This window comes from Papilio machaon, chromosome 5, assembly GCF_912999745.1.
Source record: "Papilio machaon chromosome 5, ilPapMach1.1, whole genome shotgun sequence".
Lineage (NCBI taxonomy): Eukaryota > Metazoa > Arthropoda > Insecta > Lepidoptera > Papilionidae > Papilio > Papilio machaon.
The window spans coordinates 3,875,124-3,897,848 of NC_059990.1; the positions used below are offsets into that span (position 1 = coordinate 3,875,124).

General features: G+C 32.6%; 1 protein-coding gene across 1 annotated transcript; it reads left to right on the forward strand.

Annotated features, from left to right (window-relative positions):
* Positions 1-708: 708 nt before the first annotated feature.
* Positions 709-22,024, forward strand: LOC106708674 (serine/threonine-protein phosphatase rdgC). Its single transcript, XM_014500210.2, has 15 exons — positions 709-740; positions 11,230-11,597; positions 13,110-13,237; positions 14,166-14,256; positions 15,132-15,277; positions 15,571-15,735; positions 17,624-17,790; positions 17,897-17,933; positions 18,014-18,163; positions 18,389-18,469; positions 20,086-20,271; positions 20,414-20,669; positions 20,988-21,136; positions 21,221-21,323; positions 21,446-22,024. Exons 2-15 carry the CDS (start codon positions 11,372-11,374, stop codon positions 21,661-21,663), a joined length of 2,103 nt encoding a protein of 700 aa, XP_014355696.2. The 5' UTR covers positions 709-740; positions 11,230-11,371; the 3' UTR covers positions 21,664-22,024.
* The last annotated feature ends 701 nt before the right edge of the window (positions 22,025-22,725 follow it).

Sequence of the window (22,725 nt, forward strand, 5' to 3'; positions counted from 1 at the left end):
ATGCAACGCTAATAACTATGTTTTTTTTTTATATGGTAAAATTATTTTTAAACACAGTTAAAATTGAAGTGAAAATTAAAAGTGAAATTCTTTTAATTTTTATTAGGGTTGATGGTGACAAGGGTTAAATTATAGGGTGAAAGGCATCCAATAAAGATAAGCTAAATAGTATAAAAAAGAGATATTCACTGTAGCCGTTAGGTATTTTATAAATTCCAGTCGTATTCCTATTCGGACCAAATATATGTGAAAAAAGTACGACAACTATCTCAAAATTCAAAGTAAATTAAATTGAATTAAAAAAATAACTATTAACCGTATATCAAAACGGACTTACTTTTTGCTTATTAAATTATATTTTTATAGTTAGTAATAATCCTTATAAATCAAGTGTTAGTTTCCATTGAAGTTAGAATCTTGAATTTTCTTACTGAAGCCTCAATGTATGAACGGCATAGCATGCATTGCTTTGAAAGTATTGTGAAAGTGGGCGAGAGTAGAGCTCGGTATTTCAGTCTTCAGTAGTCAGTCAACCGTCGCGCGGTTTGGTTGTGTTCACCGTAACAATATCAGCCATGAATATTGCGAGCGATAACTTTAAATTTTTATTTTAGATATTCAATCACTTCGTATTATTGTTTGAGTTGTTTTGTGTTTTTTTTTGTGTTTCATTTTCTTTTTTAGTTTTGTTTATTTTGTTAAAATTATAGTGGATGGAGAGTCGAGATTTTTAATTAACAGTAAGTATTTAAATATTATTTATTTTAAAATACCATAGTGTTATTTAGTTTAAAATTAATGTAATTTAGAAGTTTAATATTTCACTTAGAATGCGTGGATTCTTTTGAATAAATCAGAAAAGTTATAAAGTCCTTAAATCTCACAACACAAAAATGTTAAATTACTAAATATAATTATAAATTCAACTTCAACAGAATATTCGATATATTATAGGAAATAGCGAGATTCAGTCTGTAAATAAATAAGAAATGGTATAAGTAGATGTGGGGTAAAATATATTTTCTCAGATAACACGGCTGTAAAATCGGATTAGTTGCCATTCAATGGCATTCTCACGTTTTATAATAAAGAGCGTGGCGGTAAAACATTTTAGTATTATACTTTTTATTACTTCGCTGTGATGGATGGGATGAAATTTATTGGTATCCTGCAATATGAACTAGTGTTAAACGAAATAAATATAAATTTCATGAAAATATTCCATTAATTTCTTTTGAATAATTGCCATATTGATTGGGTTCATGAAAAGTATTTGATATGACGTTCAGTATAAAAATACACCCTCTCTCACGTTCCGTTTCGCTAATTAAATTATCCTAATTGGATAAAGATAACGAGGTGATAGACTTAATGCTTTAGCGGTCTTCTATTGCGATGGAATACAAATATTTCTGTTTATGATTGCTAAACTGGCAACATCGGAAAACTTTTGTTTTTTCTTGTATTAGTGAATTTTAATTGCAGCCGGTTTTCTAATTTCAATTGATATTTTAGCAAATGAAGGTAGTAAAGTAAGGGTACTTCAGTATTCGTTATTAGAATGACAGCTGAAATGGCAATTAGTAGCTTTCTTAATTAGGTTAATTAGTATCATAAAAAAGGTTAAGAGTTTGAATAAGTTCACTTAAAAAATTATTCGATTAAACAATTTTGTTGCTTAAATTGGCTCTTTAAGTTATCAAAAATTCTTTAATAATGTTATTGTAGGAATACCTTTCGCGTTCCACGATAAAATGGTGACCCCTTAGGTATATCACGAATATTTATTTAATATAAAACTCGAGGAATTGTCGTCTTTACAGGATCGTTTATTTCGGGTGTTAGAGCGACAAGAGCGTTGACTCAGTGAGATTACGATTTAAATATAGGCGGGGGAAAGTTGCCAAATCATTGGGGAAATGTTCGGGACCGGCCTGCACGGATCGTCGACGAATTATCCGATTGTTTTGCGCAATCTATCCACTATTGAATCACTAATTGGCCCGAACTAATTATATACTTGTTGAGCCCAATTGATTTATACTATTTCAATCGAATGAACTTTGACCAGTTGATTGCTTGGGTTATATATATGTTTTATATTTTAGAATAAAAGGGTCTGAGAATAACGTCAATGGTAGGTAGGTAGTGGATGATGTAAAGGTTAAGACGTCTTCATATTGAGATCAATAACATATCGTAGGGCAATATTAAAAAAAACCTGAAACCGACGAACCTTTACTCGTATATTTACAGATATATAGAAGTCATGTGTATTTGCAGAAACGTGTTAAATTAAAGTTGTTCTCAGTGTATCCTTTTGGCTATAGTCTGGGTGTTTTTATTTTTTATTACGTTTTTCTGTTTTTTGATGAGCCTAACTACAAGTGGTTTATTTATCGTACCAGTTAATTTAAATGTATAAATATTAAGACTACAAAGAAAAGCTGGAGCTTCTCTAGTTTCAAGGCATTCTTTTGCCATTTAAATTCTTTTATTATTTTTGTCAGGTTTATTGCTTCGGACTAAACAATTTCATTATTTTACGAGTATGTATTAAAAAAAATCATGATAATTTGTCTTTTAAATTTTATTAGCTGTTGAAAATTACAAAATCACCTGTCTAAACTTGGGTTTAGACTTTTTTTATATTTCTCTTAATTTTAATAAAACTATAAATTTTAACTATTTATTTTTATTGATTAAATTATATTGGCCTTGAAGAAGTGACACATATTTTTCAAGGTCAGGGACGCTTATTTGAAATATCATTGTGGACATTTGCTTATTGACATTATTTACATTAGAACGAGTCGCTTTACCTTTAGCTACCGTGTGAATAGTAAGATTTTTTTCAAGTACACAATGTTTTGTTCCTGTAAAAATTAAAGCGAATAAACGAGCTCGCACTTTCAATGGCGTTTGCTCGCTCGCGACTCCGGCCGCTATGATTAATGGAGTATAACCGCGGGGGAGTTCTCAAGTCCTCATCTCTCTACATTTTTATTTTCACTGAATGTTAATATAGAGAATGTCATTAAAATAAAACACATTTTGTATTAGTTTATTTAAAAAATAATACATAATTAAAATTTTATACCGTGTGAAATACTATTTTAAAATCAACTTTGTTATGTTTCAAATTATGAACATTTACGTATCATATTAGAAACGCCTTTAAAGTTGACCTTCAAATTTTAAGTCTTTTTCGGTTTGCTACGTAATATTTACATGTAAATATCAATCTTTAATGAATTAGAATTTATTGTTTTTAGCGTATGCAAATGTTATTAGAGAAATATGTTTCCGTTTCCTAAATCCCGCAATTTATCATTTCGTTCTGAAATCCCAACGCATGTGGTATTCCAACGATTCGGAGTTCGTTTTTCCGTTGTTTTGTTTTTATCTAAACAGCGGAGGTGACGACTGCTGTTGACAGATGTAATTACTACTTGTTCACAAGAAACTCAGTCATACTGTGACTTTGTTAAACAAAAAACTTTGAAATACTTTCAAGAAATTTAATAAAACGACCGTAATTGAAAATCGAGTTTCTTTTATGAATAGGTATTGGTAGAAAAATATAAATAAAACCTAAACAAACTGGGGCTTGTCTAAAAGCTCGTGTGTTAAAGCGCTTTCGTAAACAAAAAAAAAAATCGTCTTACTCATATATCTTTGATATTTTAATTGACATTGACTGTTAGTTTGTGTAGCTATCACTTTTGTGTTTTAAACTGGTTCATGGTAAACAGGGCATTGCATATACGACATACTATGTTTAGTTTGCGTGCTTACATTCAAACGTATATCACTTGATTTATTTTATATTCATTGAACAATCGTAATTTACTTACTATTATAGTAATAGGATTTAATAATTTTATAAATTTCTAGTTGGTCTTTTATTTTATTTATTTACAAATAAAACCATGATTTAATGTATACGTTGAATTTTGAGATATCTATTGAGCTAAGGGGAGGAGGTATATACCTCTAATAAAACTTTACGCACTTCGATTACTGAAAGTGGTAACATGAACGTGGGCGCGGCCAATCACTAAATTATACTGTAAACTTGTATTCAATCAAATCTCCTCTATTAGTCCTTCGTTCTCAAAAACTCAGTAATTCCCTAAAGTCAGTAAAGAAAACTTTGTTTTCCTTTGAAAAGATGTATGCAAAGCCAAGCTTTACGTTAGATTGACGTTAGATTTCATAAAAAAAACAATCACACTTTTGCCAGAGTTACTGTTTTCAGTGAATTTAAATTAATATAAAATGAACTATTTGAGGTTACGAGAACTTTTAATTTAGACTTGTTTAACATATTTAAAGTATCATAGAACGAAGTATTTGCATATTTCATTTATAGGATAAGTACTGAATTGGATAAAATTGGGAAACTTGCCCCTTTAAGAACAAATGAAGACATAAATTAACAAAGTTTTGGTATAAGACTTAAGGGCTGTGGTAAGGTAAGCACACAAACAACTCTGCTTGTACGCAAGTCAAGCAACTTGTTTAAAGATCAACATGTATTTAAAAATTTTATTATTACATTATGCACCTTATTGCAATTTAATTGAAATTTTAATGAATTAAATCACGCTTTTGAAGACTGTACTCCAATAATGGCGAATTTTCTCGCTGATGATGTGAAGATGAGGTGGTCCCCATCCTTCTAAATTACTTTAGTCCAAGATTTTCGTAATTTAGTTACTTTGTTTTTGTCCTTATTGACCCTGTTTATAGTTATATTTTTATATTTCGAGTAGTGTTGAGATATTGAAAAGGTTTGGTTTGAGGAACTCCATTTGAGAGTAATTCTGTGCATTGATTTGCAATTTGAATACAGATGTTTTAAAAAACATTGACAACTTTATTGTAATAACTTCAAAAGAGTTGTATATCTCAAAATTTGTTTGCACAGTTAACGTTATTAAAATTAATATCTAAATCCAGTGGATACCTTTGTTACCTCAACGTGATAAAATTTACGGTGAGGCGTTGACACCTACGTTTATATTATCTTAATTTCCCACCTACATTGACATTCGTGAAATTTTGAAATTTGGTTACGAACTGTACAAAATTGAATTTTAATCTCCTTATCATAAGAGTAATTTTAGATTACTCTTGTTTGCATTATTATTAATTTTAATGGAAAGTCGGTTGATACCAAATTATGATGCTCGGGAAGCGGAAATGATATGTTAACAAAATAACATTGTCAGAAAACTGAAATTTATATAAATTGGAATAATATTTGATTTCATTTAAAGCCGAATTGAAAAGTAAACTAACGTGATTATTAAAAATATGATTTAGTTAATAAGACAATAACAATAGTTCCGCATCGGCTGTGTCAGGATAAATGTAGTTAAACATAAAGAGAACAAACGTTACTGAAGAGGTCGATCGAAATGGAAATAGATTAACTCATTTATTCGTTGATCTAATCACGTAGCCGCGTTTAGAATTGTAAAAACGTAAAAAAATTATGGTTGTTATTGACTGAAAAGATAAGTTAGAATTTATTGAATATTTGTTAATATTCGAACAATAAAAGATTGTATTTGTAGCAAAGTACCTACTCTTCAGAGCGTCGGTGGCTCAAGGGTTAAGCACTTGACTTGCATTCTGCAGGACCTGGGTTCGAATCCCACCATGTACCAATGTGTTTTTCGATTTTCTATTTACATATGTACATTTATCCGACGTTCTTACGGTAAAGGAAAACATCATGATGCAACCTGCACATATCCTCAGGCCGGTTGTACTGTGCGCTGTGCGACCGGACCTTCAAAACTAAGTTCGGATTTGCCAGTCATCTCCGATCGCATTCTCGGAGATAGCAGGATTGCAAGGTTCCCCATTGACGGATTACGTCACGGAGAACATCATCATCATCATATCTGAGAAGAAATTCAATGATATGTGTGAAGTCAATCAACCCGCACTGGGTCAGCGTGGTTGACTATGGCCTAGTCACCCCTAACTTGGGATAGGCTCCGAGCCCCTCAGTGGGAACGTATAGTGAGCTTGATGATGTTCTACTTTTCTGTGGCTATCGTTTTTAAAACGACACTTCCAAGTTATGAGAAGTCACAGTAAGATGATAAAGTAAAAAAAAAACTTCTGAGTTGGAGTAGTTTGGCTTTATTTGATGCAATCAGCAAAGGACGCTTAAAAATAAATAAAATAAGTAAATTGTCTTTGTGTGCTGCGGTTAAGGTTTTATTTCTTGTATAAACTTGCACGACCTTAATGGAGGTACATTTTTTGTAGAAGACCGCATTTTACGTCCGTACGTGAAAGCAATTCCCCATAGAGATGCTAGAATGTTGAAGAATTTGTAACGTGCTTACATCATTCATTGTATATTTGATATTGGATAATAGAGTAATATTTTTGGCAAAAAGTAAAATCTCTTTGATCTTAAGTAGCAGGTACAGTGCCCTTTTATATTAGCTTTTCGCTTAATGTTATTTGATTTCTTAATTGACAAAAATGAAATTGATATTTTTTTGTTTTTAAATGCGATCTACATTTTATTATTGTTCAAAAAATTATAGCACATTTCGTTCGTTGAAATTAATATCGAAATAATAAAGAGAGAAAATGTTTTCGTATTTCTCGCGTGGGATTAATCATATAAAACCCCTAATGTAAAATCTTAAGAGGTAGCATTAACTTTTGTACAAAATAAAATGTATGTCATGGTCGTACTTTCCTCCATTCAAATATCATTAAGAAAGTAAAAAAAGAACAGATCGGGGTGACTGAGCGCTCGCGGAACGAGATGAGAGGCGAATGAATGGATAATATGGTAATTCAAATTTGTTTTGTCTTTTGTTTTCGATGAGACGAGTAAACGATCATTCCAATACAGTTCACTTGAATAAAATTCTAGAAGCTTGCCAAAGGGATGAGCACGCTGCAAAATTACATGTTGTGTTTATCTTATTGGTTATTTTTTTACTAATGAAGCGCTTTTGATAAAATGTTATAGCATATTGCACACAGTTATACCTCGAACCTCCATTTTACGCTGTCCTGACACACATCTCTTAATAACATTACTTAATACGAAACACTTAACACTAAACACTACAACTTAATACGAAATAAGATTATCAAAATACTATTTTAAAAACAGAAATGATTAATTCGCATGTGGATCACAATTTTTACGTGCAAACTATTTATATACATTCAGAGAAACGACAGGAAACAATTAAATATCATTCACTGGCAGCTTATTGAGTGTAAGCACATGAAAATAAATGTCTTAATACATCTTTTAAAAATCCTGGTGATTTTTTAAATGCAACGTGTTATTACTGGGATAAAAATTCGTTTTTCAATTCATAAAAATTTGCCTAAAACAACATACTCGTACAAAACATTAGTACTTTTGTTTTTTTCATAGATTATTTACTCTACAAGGCATTGAAAAATAAACTTATAAATGCTTGACACAGAACTTGTAGTTTACAATAACGAATATTGTTATATTTTAGTTTTAAACATTTTAGTAGTATATTATAGATCGATAGTATATTATAGATATAGTAGACAATTATTGATCTAACAAATATGTATAACTAGTTGTCGCCCGCGTCTCCGTCCGCCACGGAATTTAAAAAAAAAAACTTAATTAGTAGCCTATGTGTTCTTCCAGACTATGATCTACATCTATGCCAAATTTTATCAAGATCCGTTGGAGATACCTTCCAACAAACATCCACCCATCCATCTATGCATACATCCAAACATTCGTATTTATAATATTAGTAAGATTGACAAAAAAAATATGAAAAGAAATAGGTATGAAATGATCTTTTCATCATTATTATTTCATTACATTGGGACTCTGAATTGTGACGCCTTCCGAGCACGAAGTCCCCATCTGGTGACGCCGGAAAATAAACGTCATAAAATTGTTATGTTCAAGAGTAATTTTAGAGTGCTGGTCCATCTCAATTAAAAAGGTCATTTTCGTATAGCATAAAGTTTGCGCACATTGCATTGTGAACTAATTTATTTTACGTAGCTAGTTTGAAAAAGTATTAAAAGGTTTGCGTATTGCTAATACTCGTGATCTCTACTTATGATAAATACAAGACAAACTATAAGTAATAAGTTTGCATTGTAAACGCAGTTAATGGTACTTATAGTGCGGAGATTTGGCCAAGCTGGAAGTATGAGATAAGAAAATTTCTACTCTGCTGAAGTTAGTTGAAATGTTATCATTTAGTTAGAAAATCGCTAATAGTGGATGATAATAGTGTCAAACAATTTTCGATGTGTGACGACAAAATAACCATTAATATAACTAATAATTATTTATATACTAGCTGTCGCCCGCGACTCCGGCCTGTATGTTCCTAGACTATGTTTTACATCCGTGCCTCATCAAGATCCATTGAGCCGTTCCGGAGATACCTTCTAACAAACATCCATCCATTTATCCAACCATCTAAGCTTTGAATTTATTATATTATAATAAGATTGTATATGGCGAATATTCTCATTCTTTATTTAAAACTTATATATACTAAGTACATAAATGAAATCTTAAATTTGAATACCCGTATACCTACAGTACGGAGTGCAGTATTGTGACATAGGTTATTTTAAAAATTTACAGAGTGATCCAATCCCTCGCCCACGAGTTATATTTCATTAAAACAAAGCTTAATAACAAAGTAAAGTTCAAAACTTTTTGATCGAATGCCGATAAGATCAACGTTCATAAATTGTTTGTTCTCCGAAGCCATGTATTTGTAATTATTTCATTTTGATTTATTATTTACCAATAGAATTGTGTAAATGTTGAATGAATACATTTGGTAGCTTGGCAATTTGAATCGGATAGAATCAAATAGTTTTTCAAAAGATTTCATTTGTTTGATCCACACTTTTATTTCGCCATTCATTTCCTGGTGTTCCTTTTGTGTATTTTTCTTGAATAGCGAAAACCAGTAAAATTGAGACTCTTTAGTAATAATTTAGATTAACGGTTCGATTAGGTAGCGCCGTTAAAGTATTGAGGCAAATAAATGTGGTACAGGTGTTCGATAACTAATGACCGGTCCGGTCCGCTACGTAAAATATAGAAAAATTTACGTTGCCAAAGGTATCGTTCCAATAGATTTATATCGTTTTTAATATTCTTAGGCTAAAGATTCTTTTTTTTGAAAAGCCAGTATACAACTATACTGAACAAGCTCAGTGAATAACACACGAAAAGTAGCACTGTCTTTAATTATAATGGTAATATTTATTTCTGTAGCCATCTGGGCGAAGGGTTTAACCGTAATTATTTTCCCGGGCAAATACAAATGCTGAATTCCTTGATATGGCCTTTCGATTTCTTTTCCTTTACCCTTAATCTTTACTCGTTTATTATTTTCGTTCTAAGTTTATCTTATTTGGGTTTATGGTTTTATTAATCGAATGATTTTTGGACAATTGCTTTAACCTTTAGAATTGAGTCTTTGCCGATAAAATTTTGTTAAGGTCTGATCAAGTGATATGTATATAAATTACTGTAAGGATATACTATACAATAATACGTTTGGTTTTTCAGTTTCGGTTTCAACATAAAACAGTATGGTTATTTTTATTTTGATACTCTGCAATGTTTTAACATTTTTAATTGTTCTTCTGGCACATTAAAACTCTTGTTGTTACCGCTTCAGTTGGAATTTCGGTCATACATTATGAGGTTTTCAAATCCATTTCATCTGGCATTCGTCCACTCGTCTGTTCTATTCTGACGCATAATAACATTCGTTACCGACATTACTTGGATGTGTTTAATTCTGTTTCAAGAAAACTGATGAACGATTAGAATTTCCGTTGGTATCATATTTGCTAAAAGTTGCCCGCGACTTCGTCCACGCGGGATTATAACAATCTAGTATAGTATATCACCCGGGAATAATGGAGCCTATTGAATCTAAACAAAGAATGAAATTGTCAAATTTTTCCTTTTCATAATATTTTTATAGCATTGATATAAAATAAATTAATACTAATATACTTTTTTGTCTTTAACGTTTTTTTTTTATTGTTTAATACTTTGCTCCGAGTAAAATATCATTTAAAATAAAAATCTTGACCAAAACACTGTTCTTCTATATTGCATATTTATTTTTTGTATAGATAATTGTGTTGTTTATTCTTAGTGAAGCTTATCTCTAAAGATGGACTTTTTCTAAAAGGAAAGATACAAAAGTAAGCGTTATTTGTGTGAGTGAAGTTTTTAAGTCGCCGTTTCTAAACTTGATTAGAAGATGGCACCAGAAGAGAAAAAGAACACAATCGTCCTAGTCCACAGGATATCTGTATTTTTCTTACTTTGCACATGTAATATTATATTAAATATGTATTTTATTTAAGCGATACTTTCTTCGTTGCAAGATATATATCGATTAAGAGTTTTACATCCAATTAATAGATAAATGCGCGCTTACGTGCCTTTTATTATAGATTCTAGAGCATCTTCATGCTTCAATAGATACGTTAAGCTATTGATGTTAGTTATTTTACATAGATATTTAACTAGGAGATTGTGTCCGTGGTCATCCGAGCAAAATTCTATTATGCCAAGATTTATGGTTGCTTATTATTTATATTAGAAATTTTAAAGCAATCAAGAATCGAATATAAAACTCCTTTTAATAGCTCACAATTTTGATTTTTGAAAGAAACCATACAAATTTTCTCTCTGATAATAATATCGGACTGAAGTCAATATATCTCTTCTGTAAATAACTGATGTTCTGTCTAAAGATTAGAGATGTTATTTTTAATCTCTATATAAAATACAATGACCACTAATTCGAAACACGTTGCAGTTAACTATCTAGATATACGATAGCGTAAATTTTTTATAGAAGCACTAAACTTGTTAGCGTTTTGTGTTATTGCCTCGTATTATTAAATTTTATTTATTTAATTTTTATTGCACGTAAAATTTGTACATAAACGTGGAGTAAATGCCAAAAATAATTCTCCAGTACTGTTTTTGTGTTATTACTTTTTATTGTTAATGATATTTCTACTAAATTATATAGCAAGTAGTTGAAATAAAATTGCTACATTGCCCACCTTATATTTATAGTAGTAAAAACAATTTATAAAATTTATTTCGTACTTCAGTTTTGTTAAATTTCAAACACATTTCAAAATATTTTTTTGTATTCATCTTTTCAGGTACTTTTTCGCATCCGTGGCATGCTCATATCGCACCGTTTCTGTAGACAGAATAGCCACGATTCCCAAAACACGACAGAAGACACCGAGATGTACGCGAAAACGAAAAGATAAGAAGTACGTGAAGGACAAGAGTCCTACAATGTTCTCCCTCTCGGAAGGCTGCGGCTGCGTCAGCTTTCGCGGTGGGAGACGGACTCGTTCAATGGGAGACGACTCCTCTTCCTGCCGAAGTTCCGAAATAGAACAGGAAGTTCCCAAGAAGTTGGGTAAGAAAGTGTTGAACGGTGAATGCACAATGAAAGCATTGGCACCGTTCCTAAAGTTTTGGAAGAAGGATGACGTCAGCATGACTAAAGCTGAAAGAAGTGAGTGTTGCATGATTTAATATTTTTTATTTGATTTTCGAACATGTTTTTGTTCTGCTATTTTTATTGTGTGCGTGTCATTTTAATGGTAGAGTGGTGACATTTAATTTGATATGTGGTTAGCGCTAACACATTGGCTACAATCAAAAAGTTTTATGTGAATATTTTTTCTTCTTCGTTATCAGAAGGTGTATATGTGTAGTGGTAGCAGTAGTGGTGGTATTGTGGCATAAATCAAAATATCTTTTTTAATTGTTCACAGAATAACGTTATGCAGGTACAGGCAATATTCTCAGAAATAATTTTGACCTTTTATACGAATGTCATAACAATGTTTCCAAATTTTTAAGTTAACTGTTTGACTATTCTATGACTTACTTTACAAACATATCAATCTTACATTATAATATGTGTCGATTGTCGTTTCATTACGTCATGTCATCTCAAAATAGAAATAATACAGCATAATATTCGAATGAAATGGCGTCGAGCTATTTTAGACTAGACATTTATAAAAGTACAGGAAAAAGTGTACAAGTTCGTCGAATTTTGATCAACGCGACTTTCATTAGCGCGAAGTAGTTCATTTCATGAAAGTTGTATCAGAACCTTTTTTCATTTTGCTAAAAAAAAACTGATATAATTTCACCAATGTGTATACTATTTCAATCTTATTTTACATATTAAATGTTAACCAAATCTTTTTAAACTTTTTTCGGGTTAACACGATAAACATTTTTATGTTTTACTGAGACAAACAACATTTAATCTACTAACAAAAAACATCTAAACTTTTCCTTAATCCTATTTATCTTGTAAGAAGTTTTAAGAAGTCTAGAACAAAGTTTAAAAGTTTCGAAAGTCTGTTTCAGGTTTTCATTTTATTTCTTAGTATAGTTTATAGAATAAAGAAACAGAATGTAGCAAAGTTATGAGCTTCCATTCTCACTGCCTTTTTTTTTGGAACGGAGTTCCTTATCGCGCGTTGTGAAAGGGGTAGCCCCCTTTCACAACGCGACGACGGAAAAATTCTAACGAAAAGTTGTCACGACACTTTTTGCTGTAGACGAATGAGCGCTACTTCACCATGGCAAGGACCTGACAATATATAACGAAAATTCATAGAAATAAAATGTACTTCTTGTGAAGACTTAAGTTTTTTATTCATAGAATAAACATTGGTTCCTTCACTAATTAATTGAAAGGAACTTCGTTCCATCCGGGTGTCCCTTGACACCTTTCAAGTTTTTTTTTTTGTATGATAAATATTAGCTATCATGTTTGTTCATCTGATTCACTTGATCTCCATTTTTCATTCACATTATAAAAGTGTCGTTTTGTTAACAATTCCATTGTAGTTTTGTCGTTATAAAAATGTTGAAAAGTATTGTGTAATTTAGATTGTATTTAAGATATCCAAATGGTCTTGTTTTTCTGTTTATAATTCTCTGTCCTTTATTGGCAGCTTTGTGTACCACAGACTGAACTCGTAAGGTGTTTTTTTTGTGACAGCGATGAAAGCGGCCATCTTAATCCAGCAGTGGTATCGACGGTACCTCGCTCGGATGGAGGTGCGCAGGCGGTACACCTGGACCATATTCCAAAGTATAGAATACGCCGGTGAACAAGATCAAGTAAAAGTAAGTGATTTATTTAAAATTAATATTTTTCGTATAAACCCAATTATGCTTTCATTGTTTTTCGACAGTGTGTGTTAATTTTAACTCGACGTCAAGTTTTGTAGCTATATGTCTCGGGAGTGTAGAAACTGTTCCCCAGTAGGTATGCAATGAGAACGATGGGGGTTGATTACTCAGTGTGTACACGCTAACATGATATCGACATGCATGCAGGCGCGGCGTGCCTGACTAGTTAGTGTCACGCGCTGCGGGGCTTCATTAATCATAGAAAGAACGCAACATGAACGTCATATAAATATGAATTTAAAATTAATATGTAACAAAGTAAATTGAAGTAGAATTTCATTAGATTTAAATTATTCTCATCCTTATCCATTACCTATGAATTAAAAGAGATAGCAATATATTTTTGTACAGGAGTTTCGGTGGACAGTCACGATAAGGAAGAATATGTATTTTCACAATGCAGCGATGTTCCAATGATATACGGAATCTATTTAGTTCGCAACATGTATGAGTAGTATTTTATTAACATAGTGACAGTATTCGTGCAGTAGACGTACCTACGTGTATGAGAGGAAATTACGTACTCTTAAATATTCAGTTTGCTTCTTTAATCGATTCACTCAACGATTTTAAATATTTTAAGATCGCTTAACAGATTGTACTCTTAGAACTTGTGATGTTATCTTGTGGTATACAATTTTATAAATCTTTCAATTTGATTTAATTAAAGAATTAGGTAGGTAGAGTTTCTTTTTTTTGCTCGATTATCAGGAGGCTATCCTTAAATCGGTATGTTAGATATCATTGTTACCTATTGTTCCCTAAACGGTCATAACGATTTTCAAGCGTAACGTTTTCATATTTATTATAGAGTTGGGTTACATTCTTAGAAATATGATGTTTACATTAGTTTGTTTTTCAGTTATACAACTTTTTCAACGCCCTGCTGAGTCACATGCGTGAAACTAGCGGTCGCCCTTCCTCCGAGAGGACCTCGAGAACAGCTTCTGTTTGTAAGTTATTGAGTTGTGTCACTTGTTTATGAACTTATAACTAAAGCTGTTTTCCGTGAGATTTTAGTTTTCAGAGATAATACTTCATGTCCTAGATGTGAAACTTGTATTTTCGAATCATTATTATTTTGTATTTAATATGGAGGATGTTTCTTAGTATCTTTTATTAAATCAGATATTTTACAAGTTTAATCAATTATTGCTGTTAAAATATCAATGTACAGTTTATTTGAAATTCCCTTTGAATGTATTTATTTTTTAAAACAATAAAATGTTAGTACATAGCTATGCAATCATAAGAATGAATAAAATAGCGCGTGTGAAAGGCGCCCTGGGCACTTTTCCATTTCGCTTCAAGTATACACTCCGCTGACTTACACATATTGAGATGTTCTATCGACTACGGAGAAAATGTGCTGTGGAATGGAAGCTATATAAATAGTTAACTTGGATAAAAATATTGAGACCTCTTTATATAATTCTGTGTTTACATATGTCGTCGGCGTTAGCTCGTATATATCCAGTGTTGGTTGGTTGACTTCATACATATCTTTGAATATGTGCAGGATGTTTTTCTTTACCGTAAGAATAAATATATGTACCGTAAGCAAAATCAATTCATTTAAAATTATAATTTTGTAAAGCCATACAAGTTATGGCATTTATACTGTTACATACATATTTAAGTTATTACTTTCTATTTTCATATGAAACATGTAAAATTCAGTGCGAACATATCCGAAATACTTCTAGTAATTGAGCATTAGTCGTTTAGGATGACGCATTTATGTAACATATTCGTAGTCTATTACAATATCTTTGGAATCCATTTGAATATACTCGTACAAGACGTTGATAAATACATTTTATTTTAGTGGAGCAAGTATTTTCTGAGGAGTCTGACGAAGGCGGGGGTGTAGACGAAACAGCGCCCCCGAAAGCCGCCCGCGGCCCCGACATCGACTTCCCGCTACAAAGGAAGGATATCGACCTACTGATTGAGGCGTTTAGGAAAAAGAAGGTGTTTACATATACTTACATTGCATACGACTTTGAAGGAATGTATGCAATACTTTTCGTATTCTATGAAAATGATCATCAAAATCAAATAGGAAAGAAATGCAAGCATGAAATCTTAACTAAACTTACACATGACAACAGCCTGTTGAAATATTGCTTTAATTCGATACGTATTTCAATTTCTAAAGTTCGTATACATTAGTCAAAGCGAACATGAGTCCAAAAGGATGTAAAAACACGTTACAAATTTAGTTGTCGTTCCAAACAGCGTCGTAAAACTGCTTAATATTTCAGCATCGTCTGCACCCGAAGCACGTGGCGCAGATATTGAAAGAGGCGACGCAGATGCTGAAGCGGCTACCCAACATCAACGTGGCGACTACCTCCATCTCTAGTCAGATCACGATCTGCGGAGATTTGCACGGAAAGCTTGATGATTTGCTAGTCATTTTTCATAAGGCAAGTACAGTGTGTGGAATTTTCCGACCTCGCCTCAAGGAAACGTACTGTAAGTACGGGGTACATAATTTTATGAAAAGAGCGAGTTTTTTTGAACCAAACTATTTTCAAGACTTTAGAAATATGCTTAGCATAGTCTAAGCTCAACTTTCGAATCTGCTAAGAATATTGAATTGAACTAGTTTAAAATATATCCTCCTTCAATCTAGTTATAAAGTAATTTTGCTACAACAATAGTTAATACTATTGTATTCTATTGCTGTTGCAATAGTTCTTTTTGATGGAGCCAACCAATAGAAATGCATTTTATAAATCGCTATTATTTATTTATTCGAACTTTTTAATTATTCACGTTATCCGCACCGACGTTATTTCGTTATATCGAGGTGCATGATAGAGGGTGGGTGTAATCAATGGGTAAGCTACGGTATCTACGCACGTGTTCCGTTCTGTTCCATTTGGAGCAATGACGTCATATGTGACAATAGTTTACGACGTCGCTTGGTGCGTGCTTTCTGTAAACATTCGTTACGACTTGTGTGCGAAATGTAGGTCGCTAATTCAGAAATAACTAGTTTAATATTAATGATTGCATTTAATTTAATAAATTGAAATCTGGTTTTAAATAACATCTGAATTAATTAGGGTAAATGACTAATTGATAGGACAACTAGGGATTGTCAAAATGATAAAGTGAAAAGATTGCGCCAGTCAGAAAACTTTGAACATGATATTTTAAAAAACATTGTGTTTTCATTGTGTGCATTGCAGCTTCAGAAATAACTATGAAAATTGTATGCAAGAGAAAATTATAACCAATATATAGATCATATTTAGTAAAATGTGTGTTTAATTAATGATTAACCTTGACTGCCAAAATGCTTTTGGAATCTTTACTGTCGTAATAAGAAGATTATAGGTATAGTGTTAGGTCTGTCTAATTAAGGTAACTGGATATACATTGATCAGTAATCAGATATCTCTCGTTAATCCTACGAGGTATGAATGCGTCTTAATCTCATTTACGAGTCTACTAATATGGCTTGCAGGATTATTTACCGTGCGTAAGTCCATTTGAATAATTCAGAAATAAATGTTTTTTTTTGTAGCGAAACAGTCTTTATCAATATTAGAATTAATTAACCTAAAATAATTTCTGAAAGACATTGGAATTGCTAGGAATCTTTTCCATAAATAGAAGCTCGGCATCTTGAATTGAATTTATAAAACCGTTGGCACAATCAAATAATGTTTTGTATGAGATAAATCATTTAAGTAATTGCTATAATTAAATAGACGACAACATTGATGGAACGGCGCACGCGTCATTCAATTTATAGACTTCCTGTAGTTGTATTGATTCACCGATTGTTTGTTCAGTCGGAAGACATAAATTAATCCATATGGTATTCATCTTACAGTGAAATACTAATATCAACTTATAAATAAGAAAGTTAATAACTGCCTTTTGTAAACTTAAAGCTATTTAAAGATTTTGAACACAAAAGAAAGCGGTATTTTTTACATAATGTGTTTCATATAACGACGAAAAGCTTGTCTGTACTGAGAATGTATAAACAGGTAAATCACGTTTTTAAGGATTCGGGTATATACGTTTTAGATAATATCAAGAAGGTTTTACCCAACTAGTCGACGTTTATTTTATCGTAATGCACATAAATCCGTCTCGTGACCCAAATTTAAATATATCTGCAGTTCGTGACAAGATTCGGAATGTTTCTAGAATTATTGAGATAATCTGAAAATTAAATCACCATATAAAAGAGTTACCTAACGAAATTATAAATTTAATTTTTAATTTGATAACGGTAACATGCTTTCTTTTTAAATTTTATGTCGATTAAATGAATTTAAATTTTTTGTTCAGAACGGGCTGCCTTCGCCAGAAAATCCATACATATTTAACGGAGACTTTGTAGATCGAGGCAAGAAGAGCTTGGAAGTGCTTCTCCTTTTGCTGGCTTGCATGTTAGCTTTTCCTGGAGGAGTTTATTTGAACAGAGGCAACCACGAAGACCTCATTATGAATTCTAGGTAATAATGTTGAAGTTTTCAAGTACTTAAAGTTCATTCACTTTAATGCTTCGATTTATGACATTTAATGATTAAAATATTTAAGTGATTTTTAATTTTTTCTTAGATACGGCTTTATAAGAGAAGTTCATCAAAAATACCGAGTGAGTATCGAATTAAATAAAACACATATATTCCCTTTTTATTTGATAGTGTTTGTTAATAATATATGTTTTGCACACAGCACAACGCTGAACGTTTGTTGAAGCTTATAGAAGGGGTGTACCGCTGGCTGCCTTTGGGGACCATCATTAACAACCGCGTGTTCGTAGTGCACGGAGGCATCTCTGACACCACCGACCTTGATATGGTGCGCAGCCTTGACCGCGATAAAGTACGTCTTCTACATTTATAAGTATTTTCATTTCTATGACGTAGTCTCTTTATGACGTACTTCATTTATATAACGTGCAATATATAATGTGCAAATTTTTAACTTTAACGTTGGGTTTATAAATCTGAACAGCGATCTGATTTATAAAGATTAGGTAGGTTTATAAGTTTGTACAATATATTGACGGCCTAATTCGTTTGTTATTAAGTTTATTGCTTTTTTTAGTATGTTTCACTCCTTCGACCGCCTGTAGCAGAAGGTGGAGCTCCTGGCGCTGAGCAAGTTGACAAAGTGGAGTGGAAACAGGTTGGCTATTATATTTTTATTTTGTTTTTGTTAGAGTATAATACGTTTTAATATATTTTGATTTATGGACATTGAGATTTGGTGTCGGAGGCCTAATTTTAGTCTTCTTTCCCTTCCCACCCTTTTCTTATAAGGAAAAAATGGGAAGGAGAAGTGGATTTGATGGAGGATGCACAGGAAGAGGAAATATTCTCTTACGGTGTGCGTCTCCTTCTCTGTCGATTAAAGGCAAGGAATCTGCAATTGCGGATGTCTATGGACAGGGGTCGCTTCCCCATTTTGACGTATTCAGGTGGCCGCTAGCTCGTTTGCACCTTAAAATATTAAAATAAAATTGCAAAAAATCTTCACCGTAATTCCTGTAATAATGACTTGTTTTTTTGGGATTTAGGTGAAAGAATAACGATGCAAGATTATTTTTAATATTTACTTACTTTAAAAACATCGGTATGACAATTTGAAGTAATCTGGTGATAACGGTTCAGACCATAATCCATAAATTAGGACCAGAATTTATCATTGTTGAATTCTTTTTAAAGAATAAACCTTTGGTAATAAATCAACATGACTAACGCACCTTTAGATAACTTAAAAATTTTATCGGATAAAAACGAAAGTTTTTAAACTCCATATTAAAAAATATACACTGAAAATTGATTTAATATTCGCTAAAATTTGTTGGTCGGTATGAATATTCTTACAAATTATAAGATTTAAATTAAAACCATTTGTAAACTGCCGATGTTCGTTTGGTTTTAATTTATTAACCGTAACCGAGTGCAGCGGATAATCGCAGCGGCATTTAATTCAATTTTCATACAAGTTCATCGTATAGACGTCATCCGGGCGTCGGATTAATGGAATTTGCTCGGCAAATTAATAGATTCTGAAGTTTGCTCGTTCTCCGCCGGTGCTCGTCCTCGTGTAGTTGCTAGTGAATTAATACAATTAAATATGAGTACGTAACTATGTTATTGTATCTAGTTCCTGTACTTGTAACGGTGTCATATACTTTTAAAATACATTAAATTATTATTTACTAACTGTCGCCGCGAATACGTCCGCGCGGAATTAAAAAAGAAACTTAACAGACATCCATTCATCCATCTAAACTTTCGCATTTATAAAATTAGGAAGATTATGACATATTATTTCACGCATTCTTTTCCTTTAACACATCGTGACGTGTAGACGTGATGTGTGGATTCGAAAACGTTGTTAATCTTCTCCCGTATCAGCATCGTAAAAGTCTCACAATCATAATAATAACGAAGAAGTACGAAGAAAAGTAATTATATTTTATGTATGTGGTGATGGCGTCACTTTGCACCATACCGAGCTATCCCATGGGTTAGATATGAACTAATAACGCACCCATACAGTATTTAATTAATAAGAAATATTTTTATGTGACCGTTACGGGTTGTAAATAAAGAATTACGTAATACGCTTAAATAGATAGACTAGCAAAACATCCAGCTCGATTATTCACTGGTTGTTTATTTTATAGAATTCTAAATACTAAATAAATATTACCATTAAGATATTTTTCGTTCTAAATTGTAAATATTCTCCATATGTTAAAGATATTATTATCGGAATCTTCTTTGATTTAGGTATTCGATATATTATGGTCGGATCCTCAAAGCACAGGCGGATGCGTGGCGAATGCGCTCCGCGGCGCTGGCACGTACTTTGGCCCTGATGTCACAGTCTCTTTCTTAAGAAAGAACAAATTGAGTTTCATCGTCAGAAGCCACGAGTGCAAGCCTGGCGGATATGAGATCCTGCACAATGGGAACGTAAGTCCTAATATCATGTAATTTCCGGTTTAATTAACTTCTCTGGAACTCGGTTCCGTGAAATCCTTTTCCATCACCGTGAAATCTGCCATCAGCGTTCGTCACTATATGTACTTATGTAGTTTCATTGTTTTTTTCATAGGTGATAACAATTTTCTCTGCATCAAATTACTACGAGTTGGGCTCGAACAAGGGTGCTTACCTGAAGCTTTGTGGCAACTCGCTGGAGCGGCAGTTCGTTCAGTACACAGCGGCTGTGTCTCGCACGCGTCGCCTCACGTTCCGCCAACGTGTCGGCCTCGTTGAGTCCTCTGCCATGCGAGAGCTACACAGCCATATTGTAATGGCTCGCCGGTCGCTTGAAGCGACCTTCCGAAGTATGGATTTAGATCAAAGTGGTACGTAATTTTTACACACACATCTGCACACTGACATCTTTTCAAAGTTGATTATTTATTGTTTCTTTGCAAATACTGGTTCTTTGTGTTTCGCACATGTCCGAATGATATACGAATGACTTCTTGTGATGTTTAATTACTGCATTCCATAGAGTATGAGATGAGCAATATTTCAACGTGTTTAAATTGGTGAATTCGTAACATTTGCTTAGACAATCGCAATAAAAGTGTGCTACGAATGTGCGAACTCTTTGAGATGAGACAAAATCTTTTATTATTCCATTGGATATGTAGTTGATTCAAATGTATGTATAACAGGTTTTATATCAGTAAGTGACTGGTGCTACGCAATGGAGGAGACCACACACCTGGGTCTGCCGTGGCGGATGCTGAAGGACAAGCTTGTGCGCACCGACCCCGACACACGACTTGTTCGTTACATGGATACGTTTGATCTGAATGCTAATGTGAGATTATTAATAACAAACAAATCAGTAGATGTTGTTATATCTTAAATACAAAAGTTTGACACTACCAATGTTTGCTTGCAGAGAGGAGGACGAAAGGCAGACACACAAACAGTCGTGGAAACGTTGTATAAAAACAAAAGAAGCTTGGAAGCAATTTTCAAAATTCTCGACAAAGATAATTCTGGTAAATACGTAGTTATTTTATGGTACTAAATTTATACACACTTTCGTATACTGTCACTAATATATTATTAGGTGAAATTGTAATTTCTGTAGGCAATTGGTAAAATAAAATAATGTTTGCAGGCTATATAACCCTGGAGGAGTTTTCTGAAGCATGTCAATTGTTGGGAAAATATATGCCGAATCCGATGACTCAAGAGCAATTGGTCGATATCTGTCGATTGATGGATATCAATAAGGATGGACTGGTCGACTTGAATGAATTTTTGGAGAGTTTCAGACTTGCTGAGAAAAGTCTGCACGAGGAAGAGAACGAGTTGGCTGAACTCCAAGCCACCTGACAGGAACTTGACCGCCTCCCGAGCAGGACGGCGGTCGATAAAGATGAAACTGGTGTCGAAATAGAGTTGTTGAGAGTTGAAGATGATGGAAACAACGAAGTAGCAAGAAGAACTAGAAACGGTCAACCTCATTTAACCGGTGAATGCGTCGCACGATACTCGAAAGATACGGATGAAATCCAACTAATTGACAGCGACGAAGTTCCAAGACGGCCAGGCTTGTTAGAGAGTGACATGTAAACAGATGGCGAAAAATTAGAAATACAATATAGGTACTACCTTCAAGCTTGTATTCTTTAGGTAGTACATCGAAGATCGGGATTAGAGAGTTATGTATTACAGTCGCTTTTATGTATTTTTAGCATACTCCTATAAATATATGTGGAAAAAGGACTACTACTACTTGTTTTATGACACGATATTTCTCATCTACTTAAAAGAAAACGCTAAGTTTATTTATGACTGTAAATAAAACATTAGAGTATCAAAAGAAACATTTTAATTAAAAAAGTAAGATTTCTTGAAATGCATTTTTATAATGTTTAAGTGACTATACGTTAATTGTAGTTTTTAAAATTAAATTTTTAATATTCTTAAAATCATGTTTGAATCATGAATCATCTAAGAATCATGTTTAATTATCTAGTTTAAGTATTTAATACTTCGTAATACTTGCCGTGTATCAAATGAATATGCAATGTACACGTATCAAATATTGCAAAAAAAAATTAATAAAGATTATATATTAATTGGTGCCAATTTCATAAAACGATTAGTTCATTATGTCGTCTAAAGTATAGAACTATGTCAGACATACATGTCTATTAGATACAATCTATGTTTACGAAACACAAATAGTTCAGATGAACTCAGTTCATCTGACAATGAACAATGGATCGGGAACAATAACAATTATTTAAGTCACAACATATTTGTCGTATGAGTCAATATTTTATATCTAAAATCAATTAAATGTCACTTGAAATTTAACATTTACATAGATGTAGTTCTTCATCAAATATTTTAATATAATATTTAGGTAATTAAGAATAATAAAATTTT